Source organism: Aplysia californica, unplaced genomic scaffold (assembly GCF_000002075.1).
Source record: "Aplysia californica isolate F4 #8 unplaced genomic scaffold, AplCal3.0 scaffold00490, whole genome shotgun sequence".
Lineage (NCBI taxonomy): Eukaryota > Metazoa > Mollusca > Gastropoda > Aplysiida > Aplysiidae > Aplysia > Aplysia californica.
This window is the reverse complement of record NW_004797760.1, coordinates 310,269-331,416: the sequence shown is the minus strand read 5'-3', so window position 1 is coordinate 331,416 and position 21,148 is coordinate 310,269. Positions and strand designations below refer to the sequence as shown.

At 39.7% G+C, this 21,148-nt stretch overlaps 1 protein-coding gene across 2 annotated transcripts in view; it reads right to left on the bottom strand.

Moving 5' to 3' along the window:
- Positions 1 to 2,446: 2,446 nt before the first annotated feature.
- Positions 2,447 to 21,148, bottom strand: part of LOC101847754 (protein Jumonji) — a 67,590-nt gene continuing 48,888 nt past the window's right edge. For both annotated transcript variants that reach the window (XM_013086666.2, XM_035971745.1), the window contains exons 10-22: positions 19,876 to 19,949; positions 18,235 to 18,316; positions 16,213 to 16,338; positions 15,661 to 15,810; positions 14,872 to 14,964; positions 14,126 to 14,244; positions 13,221 to 13,406; positions 11,860 to 11,968; positions 10,726 to 10,908; positions 9,928 to 10,052; positions 8,818 to 8,992; positions 8,481 to 8,588; positions 2,447 to 5,839 (exon numbers count right to left, since the gene is read on the bottom strand). In XM_013086666.2, the coding sequence (XP_012942120.2) occupies positions 5,720 to 5,839; positions 8,481 to 8,588; positions 8,818 to 8,992; positions 9,928 to 10,052; positions 10,726 to 10,908; positions 11,860 to 11,968; positions 13,221 to 13,406; positions 14,126 to 14,244; positions 14,872 to 14,964; positions 15,661 to 15,810; positions 16,213 to 16,338; positions 18,235 to 18,316; positions 19,876 to 19,949 (1,650 nt within the window). In that variant the 3' untranslated portion in view covers positions 2,447 to 5,719. The remainder of the gene's footprint in view (positions 5,840 to 8,480; positions 8,589 to 8,817; positions 8,993 to 9,927; positions 10,053 to 10,725; positions 10,909 to 11,859; positions 11,969 to 13,220; positions 13,407 to 14,125; positions 14,245 to 14,871; positions 14,965 to 15,660; positions 15,811 to 16,212; positions 16,339 to 18,234; positions 18,317 to 19,875; positions 19,950 to 21,148) is intronic.

Here is a 21,148-nt window from a genome sequence, read left to right as displayed (position 1 = left end):
TGCGAAAAACCGTGAAAATCCACACTCCACAGACCACCAACAAAGATGTATTCCATACATCAAAATTCAACAGACTTATTTTTAGTATTACCTCTTCTCTTCATTCTGTGAAAATTTCATGAAGATTGGATGAAAAATGGTAGAGTTATTAAATAAAGAATAGAGAAAAGTCGCGTTTTGAGAAAACGGCCGATAAAGAAAAATAAAATACTGACTTTATGAGGAAATGGCGGTTACAAGCATGACCGGTATGGGAAAAAAATACGGTTTTGGGGGATTCTTAATCTTATGCGATGGAATAGTTGCAGGAGAGGCTGAGGAAGCTAAAAATGCCTACAACTCAAATTCCATGATTTTGAGCCGAATTTTGACTTTGGGGGGTGTAGCCCCCCCCCCCCCCCCCCCCCCCCCCCCCTTAAACTATCACTAGATGAAGTAATGAGTACACATTAATACATGTATGCTAGTTTATCCTTTTGGTGCCGGTGCCCATGCTGTGTGTAGCCTACACATTTAAATACTCGTTTATCCATTGGTGCTGAGGACACTCCGCGCGTCCATTTTAAATGAACACACGTTGAACAGAACTCGAATGAACTTTCCGTTTGTAATATAGGCCTACATGTACAAAACAATTTTGGACGGGCGGTCACTGGGATTTCCCCATAACCCTATACGTACGTCATGTTTTACTATCGTATCCATACGACGTGGGGAACTCTGTGCAACCACTTAACCCTCTCCGTACGTCGTGTTTTACTATCGTATTCATACGATGTGGTTAACTCTGTTCCACCACTTAACCCTGTACGTACGTCGTGTTTTACTATCGTATTCACACGACGTGGGGAACTCTGTGCCACCACTTTCAAAGAGGAAATTTACTTGTTAATCCGATCCGTACACTTTGCATAGCAGTCTGTCTAGAATCAAGTAATCTAAAATGTGAAGAATACAAACCTGGGGGTACAAAATTACCCCCAGGGCGTACGAGGGTTTAACCAAGGCACTCTAACCCAACCCCTCCTGAAAAACGTTAGACTGCAACGCACTGCTTCTTTCGTGTCATGTTACATTATAAAACATTATCGGCCATTATTTCGTCTTTGTAAATTAAATCAAATATTCCTTCGGGATAAAAAGTGTTGGGTTTTTTTTTCTTTTTCTACCCAAAACTGAAATACAACAGTGTTGGGTATCATGATCGCAGTGTTGTATTGTAGGCTTATGTACTTGTGCTTGTTGCGGTTGCTTTTGGTCCAAGTCCAATAGTCTTTGGATATAAGATACATTGTACATAATTTTAGATGTTTTTAGTTTTAGTAGAGGTTTTACCGCGCTCGCAACTGCATAAGGTCATTTGGGCGCCAAGGGGTGGATGTCAACAGAGAAGTCCTTACAGTACAGGGAATCAGACTTGCTCTACTCACCTCTCTAGCTTTAACAGCACAAAGTCTGCTCCGACTATCAAGGCACCCCGGAAATAGCGGGTCACAAGAGTGTGACAAACATACAAAAGAAGTAGAGGAAAATGACGATAGTACTGATAAGGAAAGAAAAAGCAGCAGTTCCCTGTTGTAGTTCAGGCACAGTTATGAGCATGACATTGTCGGATCAGCCCATTTACAATTCTACTGTGCATGAACGAGAAATCCCCCCTCTCCCCCCTTTTGGGAATGGCCTAAAAAGACACTTGAGTCAGAGACACCGCCCCATGGGGTAGATGTTTTACGCCCTCATCAACACAACAATTTTAGACAATTTATAGAAGGCCAACTGCTACGACCTTCCATGTCAGCAGACAGAAATAGATACGGTAGTCGTATCATGCTTCATCAATACCAGCTGTGTTGTGGTGTAATTTTTTTTTTTGGATCTAGGTGTGTCAGTTGAGTGGGGAAAAAAAATTCATCGTCGGATGACGAGCCCATTCTTGGAATCACTCTAGAACTAGATATATATCTAGATTAGATTTATGCAAGCGCGAGCTTAAAAGGAGCGGCAAGCGAACACCTACTGGCGCCTGTCAGCGAAGATCTTCAGCCGCTTCAGTTAAAGATTTCTCTATGTTCTCGCCCTAAGACAACAACTTTCTTCCTCAAAAATGGGTGGCCATCTGAGTCTGAGACATTCTTGACTGTATATAAATGTAACAAATGCAAAAGCCCTATGCCATCAAGAACCTAAAGACTAAAGTTGATGACCCCTCAAACCTAGCACACGCTAAAAGAAGAGAAAAAAAAAGTTTTTAGTAGAGGTTTTTCGGCGCTCCCAACTGCATGAGGTCATATGAGCGCCAGAAGATTAGAGGTGTTACAAGAGAGTAACAAACATAAAAAAGAAGAAGGGGAGATAAGGACGACAGATGTTTGATAGGACAGAAGAAGCAGCAGAAAAAAAAGACCAGGTCATCACTTAAGTTCATAAAACAATGTAACACAAGATATAACAATACTATATAAACAACCCAGATTTAATAATCAAATGACATGCATCACATTCCCTAAACAGCCAGTATGTAAAAAGCATAAACATACAAACGTGTGCTTGCTTGTGCGTGCGCACCAACAACAGCCATACAAAACAAAGTATGCCACACTCAGGTTTGGTGGAGTTCTGGCAAAATTGCAATATTTCAAGTACAGTTCCTTTTGTCACAGCATAATACAAAAAGTGAACAACAGCTTTCAACATTCACAACAATCTGACACCACACGTTACACAACAAATTCAACACTGCTAAGCTAACAAGAGAACAAGGAATACAACATGAACATAAAACAATGTACTGAGAGACAACTGCATGCAAATATATATTCCATGAGTTTCTGAGATAAATGGAAACCTCAATAGACAGTATCCTTGAAAACAAAATAACACCCAATCCTGAATCATAACTAAAGACAATATAAATAATCAAAGATAGTGAGGTAACGGCTATGTAAAAAGGTGCAATATTAGGATAGTATAAATAAAAATGTAAACAGTGCCATTCATTATTCATCAATAAAAAGTCTGACTGGATATCCAGTAAACATTGATCCCTTCATAAAACAGCTGACCTCATTGTAATTTTTATTCAACACTAAAATTACTGAACATGCCCTTGTGCCAATTTTAGAAATAATGAAAATCATGTGAAAATGAAAAGGCACACATCTCAGCTGAAAATATTTTAATCAGTAACTGCTCATAACTTTTTAGATTTTTGTCCCATTCGAGATAATAAATGGACATAATGAAGGGACTTCATACAGAAATAGATTTAACTAACTGCTGCCCTATTATGCTAACAAGATACCATCACATAGGAGTGCCATGTGATGGGGATAGGCATAATGGTACATGGAAAGATGTGACAACATTCAACAAGCTTGAAATGCTTTTAGTACCTTTGAGGGCTGCCTGCTTTGAAAACTAAATCTCCTCTTCCCCCACCTCCATTGATCAGGAAACACATTATCCTTTATCATGTCAAGTAATGTTTTCCCTGGCAATCGGTCATAATACACCCTGTTACAGTGGTAAGTATATACAACAAGTACTCGCTTAGAACACGACCTCATGTAGAATATGAGGAGGGGGTGGACTCCAAAATCAGCCAATTTTTGTAGGTAGTACATATAATATGGAGTCAAATTCTGACACGACGGAGGGGCAAAACAAGAGTCAATTCAAGTAGCCTACTAATCAGACAAATGTTCAGAATATTAAGTACAAAACCCATGAAAACGGCCCAATTAATAATAATCAACCCAGTGTTTATTTCATATCACTCAGCAACAATTAAAACAAATATGTTGTCCCAGAAGGGTTAACGTCGCTCGCACAACACACAGGGAGTACTCTTGGACCTCATTTTTTGGAAACAGTTCATTCGTATTATAGGCGAGTTTTTGTGGCAACATATCCACCAGATCAGACTAGACTGTCCTTTGCGATCATAAAATAGGAAATTCTTGTTGTTAACCTGCAACTGTTTGGCAAGACTTCAGCCGATATAGTATATATATAGCACGTTTGTTCTTTCGTTTAAATCAGACATAACTCTCCACTTCATTCTCTCATCTTGTTCTTGACACATCTTCCCCCTTAAAATTTCAAACAACAATCCAAGCATCCATTTTCCTTGAGTTTTATTGAGGACACAAATCACACTCTCACTCAAAGAATTTGATGTGGGTTTTTTTTAAGTTATAAAAATGACGGTACAAAAATGGCGTCTAAATTTAAGACTGAATACCATTCATCTTGTACACCAAGGGTGCTTTGCTTTGTTCCTGAGTCATTATAATGGAAAATCAATTATTATTGCACGTTCTTCACACATGCAGGTAATGAAAAAAAACCACACAAATATTCACAGCACCATTTTGGAAAAGCAAAGGAAAATATTATGTCTTATCATTATCTAAGACTGGATGGTTAAAAAGAAAAAAGTGAAAACAAGACATTTCAAACTGAAAAAAACCAATGTGCACAGCGGAACCAGATCCTTATATCTGAGAACAGAATTCAAAGCTGAAAACAACAGTGGGGTGTCAGGAGACAGCATGCAACCCTGACAGCAATGTATAGAAACGGACAAATACATAATTACGGAAGACAATCAAGGCAGCGTTGCCTAGAAAGTCAATTTATTTCATTTATAGATACTCTGGGTTTCATTATGATAATCACGGTAATCCAAATAAATTGAGACTTATGAAATATGCTTGATAGCAAACTTGGAAGGAAGAACTATTGTTGAGGCATGTTGGTATTACAATAGTTACTTCCACTCTCACCTGTGAATGCTGCCAGTCATGTAAAAAGACTGGGCTCTCAAGCTTTGTGATGTACAGAAACAAACGCATACATAATTTGGTAAAACAATCAAATCAGCCTCTCCTAAGAGGACTTATTTCATTTACAGATACTGGTACTCTCGGTTTCATAATGGTAATCACGGTAATGCAAACAAATTGAGACTTATGAAATATGCACTACTGAAAAGTTAGAAGGTGGAACTATCGTCAAGGCATGTTGGTATTACAACAGTTACTTCCACGGTCACCTGTGAACAGCACAAATCATACATAAAAACAGTGGATTTCCATGCTTTATGCCGACTTGTTAACATTAGTCGTCCCAGGCTGGTTATTTTTTCGTTGAATGAAAAGAGAGATTGCCTTATTATGTGATCCAGTTTAAAGTTGAACAAACATAAAGAATCATTCCCATGACAGCAATAATAACTAAATTATCGTACTCAGAAGAAAAAAAAGTCCTAATCCATAAACGAAAAAGTGCTGTAAAACTGACCTTATTCAGCTCAGAGAAATGGCCACGTGAAATATACTTTCTACACAGAAACAATTGAACGGATGTTTTTTCATAATCAAGTGAAATACATAAAAATGACAACAGATCATAAGCCTAGTAGGCCTCCACAAAAATTGCTCATTTCAGAGCTGCTAATAATCAAAAGCATTTTGTTCAAAAAGTTTGATTTTGAAAAACATTTGAAAGAGATAACATCACTCCAAGTTATTAAAAAGTAAAAATCAACATTTTCACTCAAGTTCTTTCGCCAGAATTCAAACTTGGCAGAGTTCAGACATGTTGAATGTATATCTTTCTTTGTTATAAGCACCCGTTGACGACAAAGAGAACAAAATGGTCCCATTGACAACTTGATACATAAAAATGCTACTGACACAAACGTTTCAATGAAATACTAAGGTTGTTTTGAGGTTCCTCTTGTTTTGCTGCTATTTGAAGAGTTGGTCGTTGGGTGTGGAGATGTCAAAGCTGTCAGTCGGTCTCTCGCATGCTTCAATAAAGTCTCCAGGTCACTCTGAGGGGGGAAGAAAAACTTGTGTAGCTTTTCAAACCATTTACCTAAACGGACTAAAGTAGTTAATTTATAGAAAGTAGAGCACTTGGAACAGCCAAGGCTACATGAGAGAAGAGGGTAGAAAACAATAACAATGAACAACCAGTTTGAGTGAGAAACGGTTAGGTTCTCGGACTCGCAACCGTAAGGTCGTGGGTTCAAATCCCGTCAGGGGCCTGACGTTGTGTCCTTGGGAAAGGCACTTCGCACACATTTTCCTCACTTCACCCAGGTGGAAATGGGTACCCGGCTATAGACAGTGAACAATCTTGTCAGTTTGATAGTGTTTGAGCGCGTGAAATCCGCAGCTTGCACTGTATGCTTCCGCGGAAACCGAGAATGTTACAGAGTGTTCTCAGACGGTCTGCTGGGGTAATAATAGTTGTAAAGTGCATAGAGCAAGCTCTTGAGCATGGATATGCGCTATATAAATGCAATTATTATTATCATTATTATTATCAAAGTATCATAGTGGCAAGCAACAAAGAACACTGTAGTACAATAACATCAGCACTTGCGTTATCTTGGATGTCACAGCATCCCTGGATTCATCCAAGGGATAGAGAAATATGAGAGGTCAACTCTATTGCACTGGATTTTATTTCCCCCCTCCAGATTTTGAAGGTCAGACAACATGTGAAGCGTGCTGACAAGATGAGTTACTTCTCGCAATCAACAAAAGGGGATATTGGCCAAAAATCAACACTAAGGTCAAATTCGTAGATTTTCTACAGATGCCAAATTCCTTATGTTTAGCATGCCTCTTGATATTTCATACTTATACATTGTAAAAACCCCACCTAAAAAGTGTGAAGTATTTATTTCCGTAAGGCTTGAATCCGGGAAGTAACTCATTTAGTCACTACACAACACATAGAAACAATGCTTCTGTGAAAATGGCGTTTTGTTTGCTTTTGTGTATGTTGTCTGCTATCTCAATTGCCTTTGCTTCCACCTTGGAAGTTGGTTGAGCACTCTCATATTGCTACTTTTAGATTGTCTTTCGTAAAGCTTTTAAAATGGAAGCAAGGCTACCATTGTATAATCATCTCTTGATTGAACACAATTCGCCACAGCGCTAACAAAATGGCACATCTCATTTTTGCTACTTTTGAGATAAATGAAAAAAACTATTGAACTAGACTACGACCTATTTATCATCCAAGCATTTTTGTGTTGATTTTACCAAAAGGTAGATACAGTACTGTATCACCAAACTAAATTGTGGTTAGTTGATTTATTTCGGGAAAAGTAATCAAGTACCTAATTGACATTGAAGAAGAAAACAACGGCTGGCCAGCTGTATTTTGGCACAACTCTGAGTTAAGCCATTTTGCTAGCACAATGACGAAATGTTTGGTTCCCCACTCAATATTATTGTCTGCTGTAATAGGACGGTTGCCTATCCTACTGCTTCGCCTCTACTGCAACTGGCACTACCGCTACCCTGTTACAACTAATATTTTTGCTATTTTCATCATATTTCGATTAGACAGAATCCATCCAAGCTGTAGATCGTTGTGAGTTTGTATGTGCGTATGTGCATAATATGTACTTATGTGTGTATGTACGTGTGTGTGGTGCGTGCGTGAGTGAATATGTGTTTGCACGAGTATGTAACACTATGTACCTTTAAAATTGATTTGTAAATCCATAATATGTATCATGTTAAGCGCATAGAGCATTGCATAAGTGGATATGCGCTATATAATTGCAATCCATTATTCATTATTATTATTATTACTGCTTCATCTGTATTTGCTACTATTACCATTACCACAATTCCTGTTGCTCCAACGAATACTCTGTTACTGCTATTACTACTACAACTAGTCATGTTACTACTACTGTTACCACTACCACTACCTCTACTACTGCGTCTACAACTAGTTCTGATCCTACAACCACTGTTACTTCTAATATAGTGTAAAGCGCATAGAGCCTGCTGTTGAGCAGGGATATGCGCTATACAAATGCTATCTATTATTATTATTATTATTATTATTACTACACAGTTATGCTACTACCATCACTACTACCAGCACAAACTCTTTCTCTACTTCTACTATTACGACTAGTTCTACGAAAAGTGCTTCCGTTTTCACTATTTTACTATCTCTACAAGTACATGAAGTTGTCCTCCTCCTCCACGGCCTACTACTCCGCTACTGCCATTACTGTTGGAACTAGTTCTACAGTCACTACTGCTACTACTGTTGGAACTAGTTCTACAGTCACTACTGCCATTACTGTTGGAACTAGTTCTACAGTCGCTACTGCCATTACTGTTGGAACTAGTTCTACAGTCGCTACTGCCATTACTGTTGGAACTAGTTCTACAGTCACTACTGCCATTACTGTTGGAACTAGTTCTACAGTCACTACTGCCATTACTGTTGGAACTAGTTCTACAGTCACTACTGCCATTACTGTTGGAACTAGTTCTACAGTCACTACTGCCATTACTGTTGGAACTAGTTCTACAGTCGCTACTGCCATTACTGTTGGAACTAGTTCTACAGTCGCTACTGCCATTACTGTTGGAACTAGTTCTACAGTCACTACTGCTACTACTATTACTAAAGTAATGCTCAATTGTTACCTGACTGTATCGAACAAACAGACGAGTCGACTTTGCCGTCTTCTTCCTCTGGATGTGTCGCAGACCATGATCCAAACACAGCACTTGTTCTTCTTGCTCATTTAATACCTGCACAAATAGAGTCAACTCATATTTATAGGCAAGTGAGGGAGTATATTATTATATCTGAAAAAGGCCAAAAGTTACAGAACAGGTAGGCCTACACATGAAAATGATTAGCAACTTTTAGTGCACGACAAATTAATAAGACAATAATGAGTAGTAGCATCCCTGAAAATCTTCTGATGATGAAGAAAGTGAGCAGCAGCAAACACCGACAACTACGGTGAGGACTTACCATTGACAGGTAGCAGATTCTTTCACACACTTCACACACTTTGTCTTCTTCCACCACCACAGGGCGCTTCTTGCCCATGCTCGAGGCTGGCGGAGGGGACTCGCTGAAGACAGCTCGCTTCTCACTGCGCAGGCCAGCAGCCAAGAGCTGAGTTCTCATGTCTAGCTCTTTGTACCTGGGTAGTAATTGTTTGTTTTAGTAAGTGTTTTACGACACTTGCAAGACAATAAGTTCATAAAGGAGCCGAAGATTAGATTTAGTTTAGTTTTAGTAGAGGTTTTACGGCGTTTGCAACTGCATAAGGTCATATGAGCGCCAGAAGATTAGATGTGTTACAAGAGAGTAACAAACACGAAAAAGGAGAGATAAGGACGATAGATGTTAGACAGGAAAGAAAGAGCAAACAACACCAAAGTACCTGTCACCACCCACATCTGAGTAGAAAAGAGAGTTCAGGTTAGACAGAGTAATGAAAAGTAGTAAGGAGAGAGCAGGTAAGTTAGAGAAATGAGAAACAATTCAGCACAATAATGGCCATTCACAGCTGGGAAAAAGCAAGACAGACAGACAGACAAACAGACAGACAGACAGACAGACAGACAGAAATGACAAAGGCAAGTAAAGAAGTACGGTAGGCCCCACTTGACGTAGAACCAACCAGTGGCAACCTGTAACCACCCGCAATAAGGACAGAAATTGCATCAGTTACATTAATCACAACAGGGGATGATACTCTTACCTCATTTTGTTCAACATTTACTTAAACATAGTAGCAAATTTGCAAATCAACATTTTAATGTGACATAGGGACTAAAATACAGACAGACAATATCTGAACATAGACTTCAGTGAAGGACTAAAATACAGACAGACAATATCTGAACATAGACTCCAGTGAAGGACTAAAATACAGACAGACAATATCTGAACATAGACTCCAGTGAAACAAAAGTAAGAAAAACTAAGCACAGAGTGCTTTGGCAAACAGAGAAATTTGCTTCTACTTCTGAGAACGAGGAAGAAGAAATTTGCTTTTACTTGCGAGAACGAGGAAGAAGAAATTTGCTTTTACTTGCAAGAACGAGGAAGAAGAAATTTGCTTCTACTCACACACAAGAAGAGAGCAAGGGCAGAGCTTCAGTAAGTGTGTCGGCATCCACTGTGTCGTCTTGTGCCAAGTTACACAGTAACGCACACATTGAGAACAGCTCCTTTTCTCCACTGCGTGTCAAGGCCTGAAATGTACAAGAACTTCTCATGTTGGTGGCACTGATTGGTTGTGGATGGTGGTTCGACATGGTCTCACCCACATGTCGTTAGCACGGGCAGATTATATCACACATAAAACAAAAAATAAGTTGAAATGGTAGATCACACTAGAGAATCCAACAATCAGCTGCTTCAGATAGGAGCCAAAACTGCATTTTTCCAAAATTCAATTCTAAGTGGGCCTATCTCATTGCCAGAATAAATTTCAATCTACCAAATAGTAATATTGCTGTTGAGGCAACAGGTTAAAGGAAAATTCATTCAAGGTAAAAAGCATTTACAAGGGTATGAAACAAAGAGTAAAATCAATTTAAAAAATCAATTTCTGGGTTCTGCTATGACAAAAGGCAGAGAATGTTCAAACCAAACTCAATCCTCAGCTTCTAATCACTATTAAACATGAGATCAGGCAGTGGTGGGAAGTATGTAAATGTTTTAGTTTTAGTAAGAGTTTTACAGCACTTGCAACACAATAAGGTCATATAAGTGCCGAAGATTAGAGGTGTTACAAGAGAGTAACGAACATAAAAAAGGAGGAGAGATAAGGACGATAGATGTTTGAAAGGAAAGAAGAAGCAAACCACACTAGAGCACCCGCCAATCACCCACTGGGAGTGTAAATGAAGAAAGGGAACTTACATTTGAAGCATCCATGCCACTTGACATCCACTTGTGAGTTGCAAAGTGCACACTCTCCGAAACACTGAGGCCACAGGTGACTGTACCTGTGTAGGCTCCTGAGAACACCACCACAAACTCCCGAGCGTTGTGCACACATCTTTCAACTTTGACACCTTTCTCTCTCAGAAGACGAGGGTGAACCTGAAGTAGTTAAAAACACAAAGTAATTAGCTAAGTTCTCCAAAGCGTTTAAGGAAAACTAACAAAATAGGACACTTGCTTGAACAACTTGACACCATTTCTCAGTACAGGGTTCTACAAGAAACCAAAGAATTGAGAGTATAAGCATTTGCATAGACATCACATTATATACTGAAATATATATGTGAGGCAGCGGGGTGGAATCAGGCTCTCGTCAATTTTTGGGCATGTAGAGTTATTGGTATAATCTTAAAGTTTGCTCACTTGTCTTTATTTGGATTTTAAAAAATATCCGTTTATCTTAAATACAAGTCGAGATATTTGAGAATAAAGAAGTTGGGGGTCACCTGTTTTCAGGGGTAAAATTAGTGAGAAAATGGCCGCCAAAGATTAGTTATTTCCTTCGCTTAAGAGTGCGGGGTAACTGAAAATTTACATCTTTTGTGCCGTTAGTCAACATTTTTCAGAAAAATCCACCCAGAAATGAGTTCTTTAATGGGCATGAAAGGTGTTGAGCCTAAAAACAAAAATTTGGTAAAAATTCACAAACCTGCGGAAAAATGCAAGTTTCTTCATTTTTATTATTTTGACGAGAGCCTGATTCCACCACGCTGCCTCACATATACAGTCACGCAGCTGTTTGACAAATCTATACAGGTGTTCAAGAAAACAGTATTGCCAATACAAATCAATTATGGCAGTTAAGTCAGAGAATAACATTGTACGACCAATCCGTGACTTTGAGTTTTGAGTGTTCGTGTCATCAGTGCCCTTATGCAAACACTTTTATATTTAGTACAACATAATTATGAACACTCACACCCACAAATACACTCACAAGTTATTATATATTACATATCATTAATATCTTACATATCATTAATTTATTACATATCATTAATATATTACATATCATTAATATATTAAACAAAAATTGTAAAACTAAGTTACCATGACACAATCCTCTTTCAGCCATTTTGGTTTGTTGACAATCAAGGAAGACGCAATCTCTAACATAGCTGAGCGGAACTTACAACGATGAGATTTTGGAATGCAATACCTGCGAATATAGAAATGGGAAATTATTTTTACTCCATCATCGAGAACAATAAATAATAACACATTTCATATCATATGGCTTGTCGAGTTTGAGTTTAGTTAGTTTTAGTAGAGGTTTCACGGCACTTGCAACTGCATAAGGTCATATGAGCGCCAGAAGATTAGAGGTGTTACAAGAGAGTAACAAACATAAAAAAGAAGAAGGGGAGATAAGGACAATAGATGTTTGATCGGAAAGAAGAAGCAAACCACACCAGAGCACCCGTCAACCACCCACAGTTTGAGTTTGAGTAAGTGTTTTTTGGGTTGTTTTTTTTAAGTAGAGGGTTTTACGGCGCTTGCAACTGCATAAGGTCATATGAGCGCCAAGGGTTGGGTGTCAACAGAGAAGTCTTTATAGGGAATGAGACTTATTCAGCTCACCTCACTAGCTTCAACAGCACAAGGTCTGCTTCGACTATCAAGGAACCCCGGAAATAGCAGGTCACAAGAGAGTGACAAACATACAAAAGAAGTAGAGGGAAATGACAATAGTAAGGATTAGGAAAGAAAAAGCAGCAGTTCTCTATTGTAGATCAGGCACGGTTATGAGCGTGACATGAATCGGCCCATTTACAATTCTACTGTGCTTGAACGAGAAATGTCCCCCTTTCGGAAATGGCCTAAAGACACTACAGTCAGTGGCACTGCCCTGGGGGTATGAGTAAGTGTTTGACGTTCTAGTAAGAGTTTTACAGCACTTGCAACACAATAAAGTCATATAAGTGCCGAAGATTAGAGGCGTTACAAGAGAGTAACAAACACAAAAAAGAAGGAGGGGAGATAGAGACGATAGATTTTTTATAGGAAAGAAGGAGCAAACCGCACCAGAGCACCCGCCAACCACCCACAGTGTTTGACGGCACTTGCAGCACAAATACATCACAAAAGTTATAAGTGCCTAAGATTCGAGGTGTTACTAAAGCGTAACATATCAAGTGAAGGAAGTGAAGTAAGGATGATGGATGTTACGATAGGAAAGAAGGAGCGAAACACACCTGAGGGGTTGCCAACCACCCTCAAAATGGATTATCAAAAATACAATAACAACCAATTTATTTCTATTATTCACTAAACCAAAAAGTACCACTACACAGGAACAGAGATTAAAAAACAAAACACAAAAGAAATGAAAGTCAGCAAAGGAAAAAAGAATTATTACAAAAACATAACAAAACAAAATGAATATCAGCAATGAAACTACAAATCATTACCAGATAATGTCGGCCCCAGTGTGCAGGTACTGAAGGTAGGGCAGAGAGTGGGGGTCCGTGGACCAACAGGAGGTGGAGAAGAGCATGCCCATGTGCAAGGTGGGGATGGTCGTGCCCGGAACCAGGCCCAGGTACTTCAGGACACAGTTCTCGTTCTCTGGGACATTGTTCAGATTCCAGGGGTGCCTACAATAAATTATTGCGAGCATTTTTAGGTTTTTGACTTTCATTGTAATAAGCCTTTTTGGCTTGCACTGATTGAATCCAGTGCAGGGCATTGTTGTTCACTGACGTAATATTTTATACATAACAATAATATGTAAAAATTGTTCCTCTGTATTGCAACATCATTTGTAGTATATATAAAATATACAAAGATATATGTTAAGATTACGTTGCAGGTAATTTAGTGTAGTAGGTCTTCTGCTTAACTCTTTCCCTCTTTTCCATACCTTGAATAAAGGATGCTAGTACGCTCAAACAAAAAGCACTGTAAGCAATGACTTTTCAACATCATAATAATAATAAATAGCATTTGTATAGCGCATATCCCCGCTCAACAGCAGGCTCTATTCGCTTTACACTATATTATTACCCCAGCAGACCACAGAACACTCCGAAACATTCTCAGCTTCCCGGGAAGCATACAGTGCAAGCAGCTGATTAAGCGCTCAAACACTAACAAACTGACAAGATCTTACGCTGTCTATAGCCGGGTACCCATTCCCACCTGGGTGAAGTGAGGAAAATTCGTGTAAAGTGCCTTTCCCAAGGACACAACGTCGGGCCCCTCACGGGATTCGAACCCACGACCTTGCGGTTGCGAGTCCAAGAGCCTAACCATTAGGCCACAGACGCCACACATTTCAAATATATCCGAACTGAGTCTTTCCATTCTCCCGTACCTTGAATATGTGCTATCTTTGCGGGTGGGGAAAGCGCTGGCTTGAGCTCGGGTGTTGATGTGGCCACACTGCACAGCCACGTGTTTGTCTCGCTCCTCAACAATTTGCCAGTACTGGGACTTTGGGAAAAGAAAACAAACCCCCTAAAAAAACAAACCTATTGGCATGCATGACAAAAAAGGGAGAAGAATCACTTATTTTTAGGCGTGCCATTTCTGCTGAAAAATATCCCATAAAGTGCTTTGATCACATAAAAATAATTCTGTACAATTATGAAAAATGATTTACCAGCATTGCATTTGTTACAGCAAATAGCTCGTGACATGGAATATAAGAAGTACAGTTTTGAGAAAATAAAATACATAGAAAGGGGAAATGGTTTCAAAATATATAAAAATTATACATATTGTTTAAACACGGCACTGACAAAAATAGTACCTTTTTGCACAAAATAAGGCACAAACATTCTTTCACTGCTCCTAAAGGCATGAGGATTACAGGAGTCCTTTCTCTTAAACCTTTCTCTTCTCACATGCATACAAATACAAACATACACCCACCGAATTCTGTGCACACACACACTGTGGTGCACAAGCATAAGAGCATACAGACAGACACACACAGACACACTGACACACACAGACACATGCACAAATACACAAACATATACACTGGCACCCAAAACCATGGCCAAACACAAATACACTGATCTCTCTCATCAGCTGATCTTAAAAAAAAAGACTTACTTCAACCTGATTCGGTGTTGGATCCTCTTTAAACCACATGGACTGGACATTCCGAGCTATTCTGTTGAACCAGTTCACAGACATAGATTTCCCCTGTAGACAAAGAATCCAGGATAGTCCACTCGCTCACTCACAAAGTCTCTCTACTTTTTTTTACCTACACTTTGCCTATCTTCTTGTAAGAGCTTTCACATTTCTTAATCCAATCCGTAGGTCGTGTTTTACTATCGTATCCATTAGACGTGGGGAACTCTGTGCCACCACTTTCCAAAGAGGAAATTTACTCGTTAATCCGATCCGTACGCTTTGCATAGCAGTCTGTCAAAATGATTTTTTGAGAAATACCGTACTGAAAGTTTCAAAGAGATCTTCGTACTCAAAGTATTCTAAAATGTGAAGAATAAAAGCCGGGGGTAAAAATGACCCCAGGGCCTACGGATAGGGTTAATAAATGCTACCGATAAGCAATGATCTCTTAAATGTTTATAACATCTTTGTTACAATCTTTAACCCTTTGCTTTCTGCTTTTTCCCTAAAAATGCAAAAGCTGGTCACCCATGGAAGGCAAAGAGTTACCACTCTGGCTGCTACCCCCTCCGCAACTGTTGATGGTAGCCCAGCCATAGCCAGTGCCACCCTATCCCTTGTGGGCTTGTCATTTAAAAAATTGTAATGATCCACAGATGAGTGTAAGTGACTGCTGGCAGCAGCCATGCATTTCTACTAAAATTTGTATGCCAATCTTGGTACTTTGGATAGGGGTGGGGGAGAAAAAGGAATCATTCTCACTCTGACAATAGCATCATCCTCAACAGACTGCAGCTCATGAATGGCCTTGACCTCTTCCTCCAGTTGTTGCTTCTCCTCCTCGGCAAGAGTCGCATACGGCAAGATGTGACGGCAGTAGATGTCATACAGCCTTGTCGTGCGGTCCATGGCCTGTACGACACAACAAAAAGGGATTGGCAACGGTGAGATACTTCTGGGCATGGAAATGAAACTTGTGTAGAGCTATATAAAGAAATTCATCTGAAGGCAGACCTCACCGGTACATCTGCCTCGGGCAGGCTGGTCTCTTATGGGTACTTTAGGGGGTTTTTTTTTGGTTTTTTTTGTTGGGTTTTTTTGTTGCTTCTTTTTGTATAAGAGTTTTACGGCACTTTCAACACAGTTAGATCATATTAAATGCTGAAGATTAGTTACAAGAGTGTAACAAATATGAAAAAGAAGGGAGGCAAGACAATGACGATAGACGTTTGACAGGAAAGAAGGAGCAAACCACACCAGAGCACCCACCAACCATCCACCTCTGAAAATTGAGGATGTAGAAGAGACACAAACCTGTTTAGGAATGTTCATGATGTCCACTATCCTGGCCCAGTGTTTCTTGTCGGCCATCTTGCTGAGTACACCTGCTTCCTCAACCAACTGGTACAGTTGCGGCAGATCCACCTCCACACCACCTATCTGCAAAACAAGAAAGAAAAAAAAAAAGAACTTGCTTACTGGAAAACTTACTTTCAAGAACCAATCATCATCATCATTGTCATCACAGCCTTTCTCACTCTGTGTAGACCATCAACAAACATTTTCCATCTTTCCCCATCCTGGACTAGCCTCTTGATATTATTCCATATCTTCCCACTTTAGAGTACATCATTCTTTGTATCTCTTCTCCAGGTTCCACATGGCCTTCCCTTGATCTCTTACCCTGTGGATTCCAATCCAACACTTTCAGTAGCCTTTCACTATTTTCATTGAACTGGACAGGAAGTCCTATGCTAACAGGAAAGGAATAAGGATAACTATCAACAGATCACAATTTGTATTCCCAGCTCAAACACGTGTAAACTCTGTTGTCATAGAAAAGGCCTTCCCAATCAGCAGAGAAAGAAATAGGTGAGTGGGATGAGTGAGAGTGTCTCACAGGCTGCCATGTAATTAATCTTCTTTTAGTTTAGTTTTAGTAGAGGTTTTACGGCGCTCGCAACTGCATAAGGTCATATGAGCGCCAGAAGATTAGAGGTGTTACAAGAGAGTAACAAACATAAAAAAGAAGGAGGGGAGATAAGGACGATAGATGTTTGATAGGAAAGAAGAAGCAAACCACACCAGAGCACCCGCCAACCACCCACAATTAATCTTCCCGGGGACAGAAACGTAACACAGGAATGAAGCGGCCAGGTTTTCCCCATGATTTTTGAAAATGTAGGTGTTTTTACAACCCCATCGACACTTTTTAGATCATTTAGGAGGCGGGCGTCAGACCCTGCCTATCAGGGCCAAACCGAATTGAAAGGGATACATCCCAGCAGACCCTGCCTATCAGGGCCAAACCGAATTGAAAGGGATACATCCCAGCAGACCCTGCCTATCAGGGCCAAACCGGATTGAAAGGGATACATCCCAGCAGAAAGATTGAGACACCTGACAAAAACTGTTTTTCTACTCAGGAATTGAACTCAGGTTCCCTGCATGTGACAGCAAAGTGCCAAATCACTACACCACAGACACCAATCCAAGGAGTTTGTGTGAGCCCACAATCAGAAGAAGCACTTCATTCCTAGCCAAGGTAATTTCCATAGTATTGGGATGTTCTATTTTGTTTTAGTACAAGGTGATCGTTTGTTTTACCCGAAGTGGTCATTTTGTCTGGGAATTTTTTTGTTCTGATTCTCTACAGGTGCTAACAGATGGACCATTTTCACCCTTGACATCAAAGGAGGCCATAAGGACACTTTAACATTATTTTCGTACCTTGTGCAAAACTTACAAAATGAGTTGGTGGTGAGGAAATGTTCATTACAAAAAGCTCTCTGCTCTTTACTAATCTCAAACATGATCTCAACAGGCAAAGGAAACTTGAGAAAAACTGTCTGTAAACTTCTGTAGGCCTGCTAGACTACTGTTGCTTGCAACATGGCCATTGGGACTTTTAGTGGTAGGCTTAATGCGAACTAGTGCGCCATGCTACAAAAATGGGGACATCGCTGAAAAAGAGTTGTTTTTTACGTGATATGTAGGGAAAAACTATTCTGTGGATTTATCTAAAATTAATATCAAACAAATTCCTTTGGACTCTAAAATGTTGGGTACAAATTTGAAACACAAAACTTTAAAGTGGAGGAAAATATTTACAAAAAAATGTTTAGGTGGTTTTTTTTTAAATCACCCAGTAAGTGTTTTAAAGCACCTGCAACACATTTAGGTCATGTAAGTGCCGAGGATTAGAGGCGTCACAAGAGAGTACAAAACACAAAAAAGGAGGAGAGAGCAGAGTAATAGATGTTTGATATGAAAGAAAGAGCAAATCACACCAGAGCACCCGCCAACCATCCACTAAGAGAAGACAGAACAACAAACCTGTGGTGCGACAGAGACATCAGAAAGTTGAGACAAAAGATGTTGGTTGATGGCTGCACAATGCTGTACACTGGGGCCCCATCTGAGGAGGAAATGTTTTGTTTAGTAGAGGTTTATGAGCGCCAAGTGGTGGAAGTCAACAGAGAAGTCCTTACAGGGAATCAGACTTCTGCTCACCTCTTTAGCTTCAACACAAAGTCTGCTTTGACCATCAAGGCACCCCGGAAATCGCGGGTCACAAGAGTGTCACAAACATATAAAAGAAGTAGAGGAAAAATGACGATAGTAAGGATGAGGAAAGAAAAAACAGTCATGCCTTGTTCCAGTCCAGGCACAATTATGAGCATGATATTGATGAATCAGCCCATTTACAATTACAATTCTACTGTGCATAAGAACTCGAGATGTCCCCCCCCCCGAAAATGGCATAAAGACATTTCAGTCAGTAGCACCGCCCCGGAGGATATAAGGAGGAAAGAAACCAGCGTTACATAATAATTTAAGAAAAGGGCGAGTCACGAAAGCTCTTTAAAAACTGTCTAATTTTTATTGTCATCTGAAACAATACATCAGTCTGAAATGTTACCAACAACATACTTGTGTGTGGCTCTCTGTGTGCGTGTATGCTTTTACGTTATTTTCAAGATAGCTTCAGTTTCCACACAAAGCAGGTATACACCAAAGGGCTTCTGTAAAGATCTCACTGAAACTAATAATAGATTTTATTTAAGGTTCCAAGTTTAGAAAATGGGTCTCAAAGGTAGCCCCTACCCTTTAAAAAAGACAACTCTTAATCCAAATAGAAAATGATACGAGTATAAGTCATCCCCATGAGAACTGGATTGATCAAATGCCAACTGTCTACTAGATTAACTGTTTTTGACACCAGAGTGTTAACCCATGTCTTGAAACTTAAACTCCTGAATAGAAAAAAAAAAGACATCTCAAAATAGTTTGCACTCCTCTGCAACATCATTTCTTCCTAGGGTACTTCAATAACACAACATTTTGTTCTCCTCAGTGATTGACACATTGAAGGTCAACTTGGTACACAAAGCACCCGACTGCCCGTTGTGCGACTGCCAGGATGAAACAGTACCACACCACCTCTTTAACTGCCCAGCACTTTGTGACCTGCGTAGCACCTACCTACCTGCCTCTCCAGACATCGGAAACACTCTATACAGCGACAAAGCACAGCTGATTAAAACCTGTCAATTCTTTGCCATATCGACAGACCGAAGGGCTAGAACCCAAATGGCCGCTGGATCGGAAAAGTAAAGTAAAGTAAACAAAGCAACCCCCTCCAGTTTTTTCACCGAGGGTGAGAGACACATTGAAGATCAACTTGGTAGGCCACACACACACTCTCTCTCTCTCTCTCACACACACACACACCCACACATATACAAAAAATTTCATTTTTTTCACTGAGAGTGAGAGACACATTGAAGATCAACTTGGTAGGCCACACACACACACACTGTCTCTCTCTCTCTCTCACACACACACACCCACACATATACAAAAAATTTCATTTTTTTTCACTGAGAGTGAGAAACACATAGAAGGTAAACTTGGTACACAAAACAATCACTTGTTATGAAAAATAACAGCATAGTGCAATCTCTAAACTCTCACCTTTGATAAAGCCGATGCACATATTGAACCTGAGATGTGAAGCGAATGTCTTCATTGATCTTGTTGCTGTCAAGCTGAGAAGAAGAGAATCAACCAGTTTCCTTTAATCATTTCTTTTTACATCAAAGCTGTTGAAGACAGCGAACATATACTTTTTCCAGCATCCCACTAAACAAATGTAAATCAAGGATGGATTATTTCAAGTCAGTGGTAATACAAAACTGCTTTATACTTCAAAATAACAGGCCCAAGCAGGATCTCATAACACATAAATATGACTTATATATTCATAAATGGCAAAATATATGAACAAAATTAAACTATGGAAACTGAATAGAAATTACTAACAATTCATTCAATCCCTAAAAAATAAAGAGTAAAACTCAAATGTTCATTACTGGCTATACACATTTCAGTTATAGAGTACACTTGGCAAGAAAGTACATTGCGCCAAGTCCAAAAATTTATGGATTAAAGCATAAATCTATTCAAAGAGAAAGGTTCAAATGTATAAAAGTCTTTTTTTACGTAACAATAAGGTTCCAATGCTCATTTGAGGGAAATTAACGTTTGCCGCCCACCCCAGACAATTGATATAAATATAAATCTGTCCTCAGAGAAATTCGCGCCCGCAACCCGCAAGTTGCGCACGCAACTTTTGCCATCAGCGCAACTTTTATCATTTTCGTGAATTCGCGAATTTTTTAGCCAATTTCCCGCAAATTTTGGGAAAATAATAATACAATTTCATTAAACACTCCGAAATTTTCTTCCACGACTAAAAGTAACGACGCCAAGGGGGACAATTCGCTCGTTTGCACTACGGGGTGCCCGCTGCGCCGCCGCCCAGTGACCCGTACCGGGTCAGGATGATCGCCCGACTCGTCGCCTGAAAACAACGTGTTTGTTTTGAAACAACGAGTCAGGCGTGATCGACTTGTGCCACGATAGCCGCTTTGCACCATCAGGCGAGCAAACCGACCCCACCCAACCCCCCTATATTCTTTTTTGGACTGAATCATCTTCTAGTCTTTCTAGATCTAGTGTAAATCAATCGTAAACACGGTCGTCTGATTACTTAGCTTGCTTGGTTTGGTTCCGTAGCACCAGGTAGATAGATCTAGTATAAAAATTTAAGAAAGACTTTAAATCTAAGGCTATAGGAGGCTAATCTAGACATGATCGATTCATCCAGAAAACCCGTAAAGGGGACGTTCAAATAATATCATCATAAGCCTCGAAAAAAAAGGGGGGGGGAGTCTTTGACTCCTGT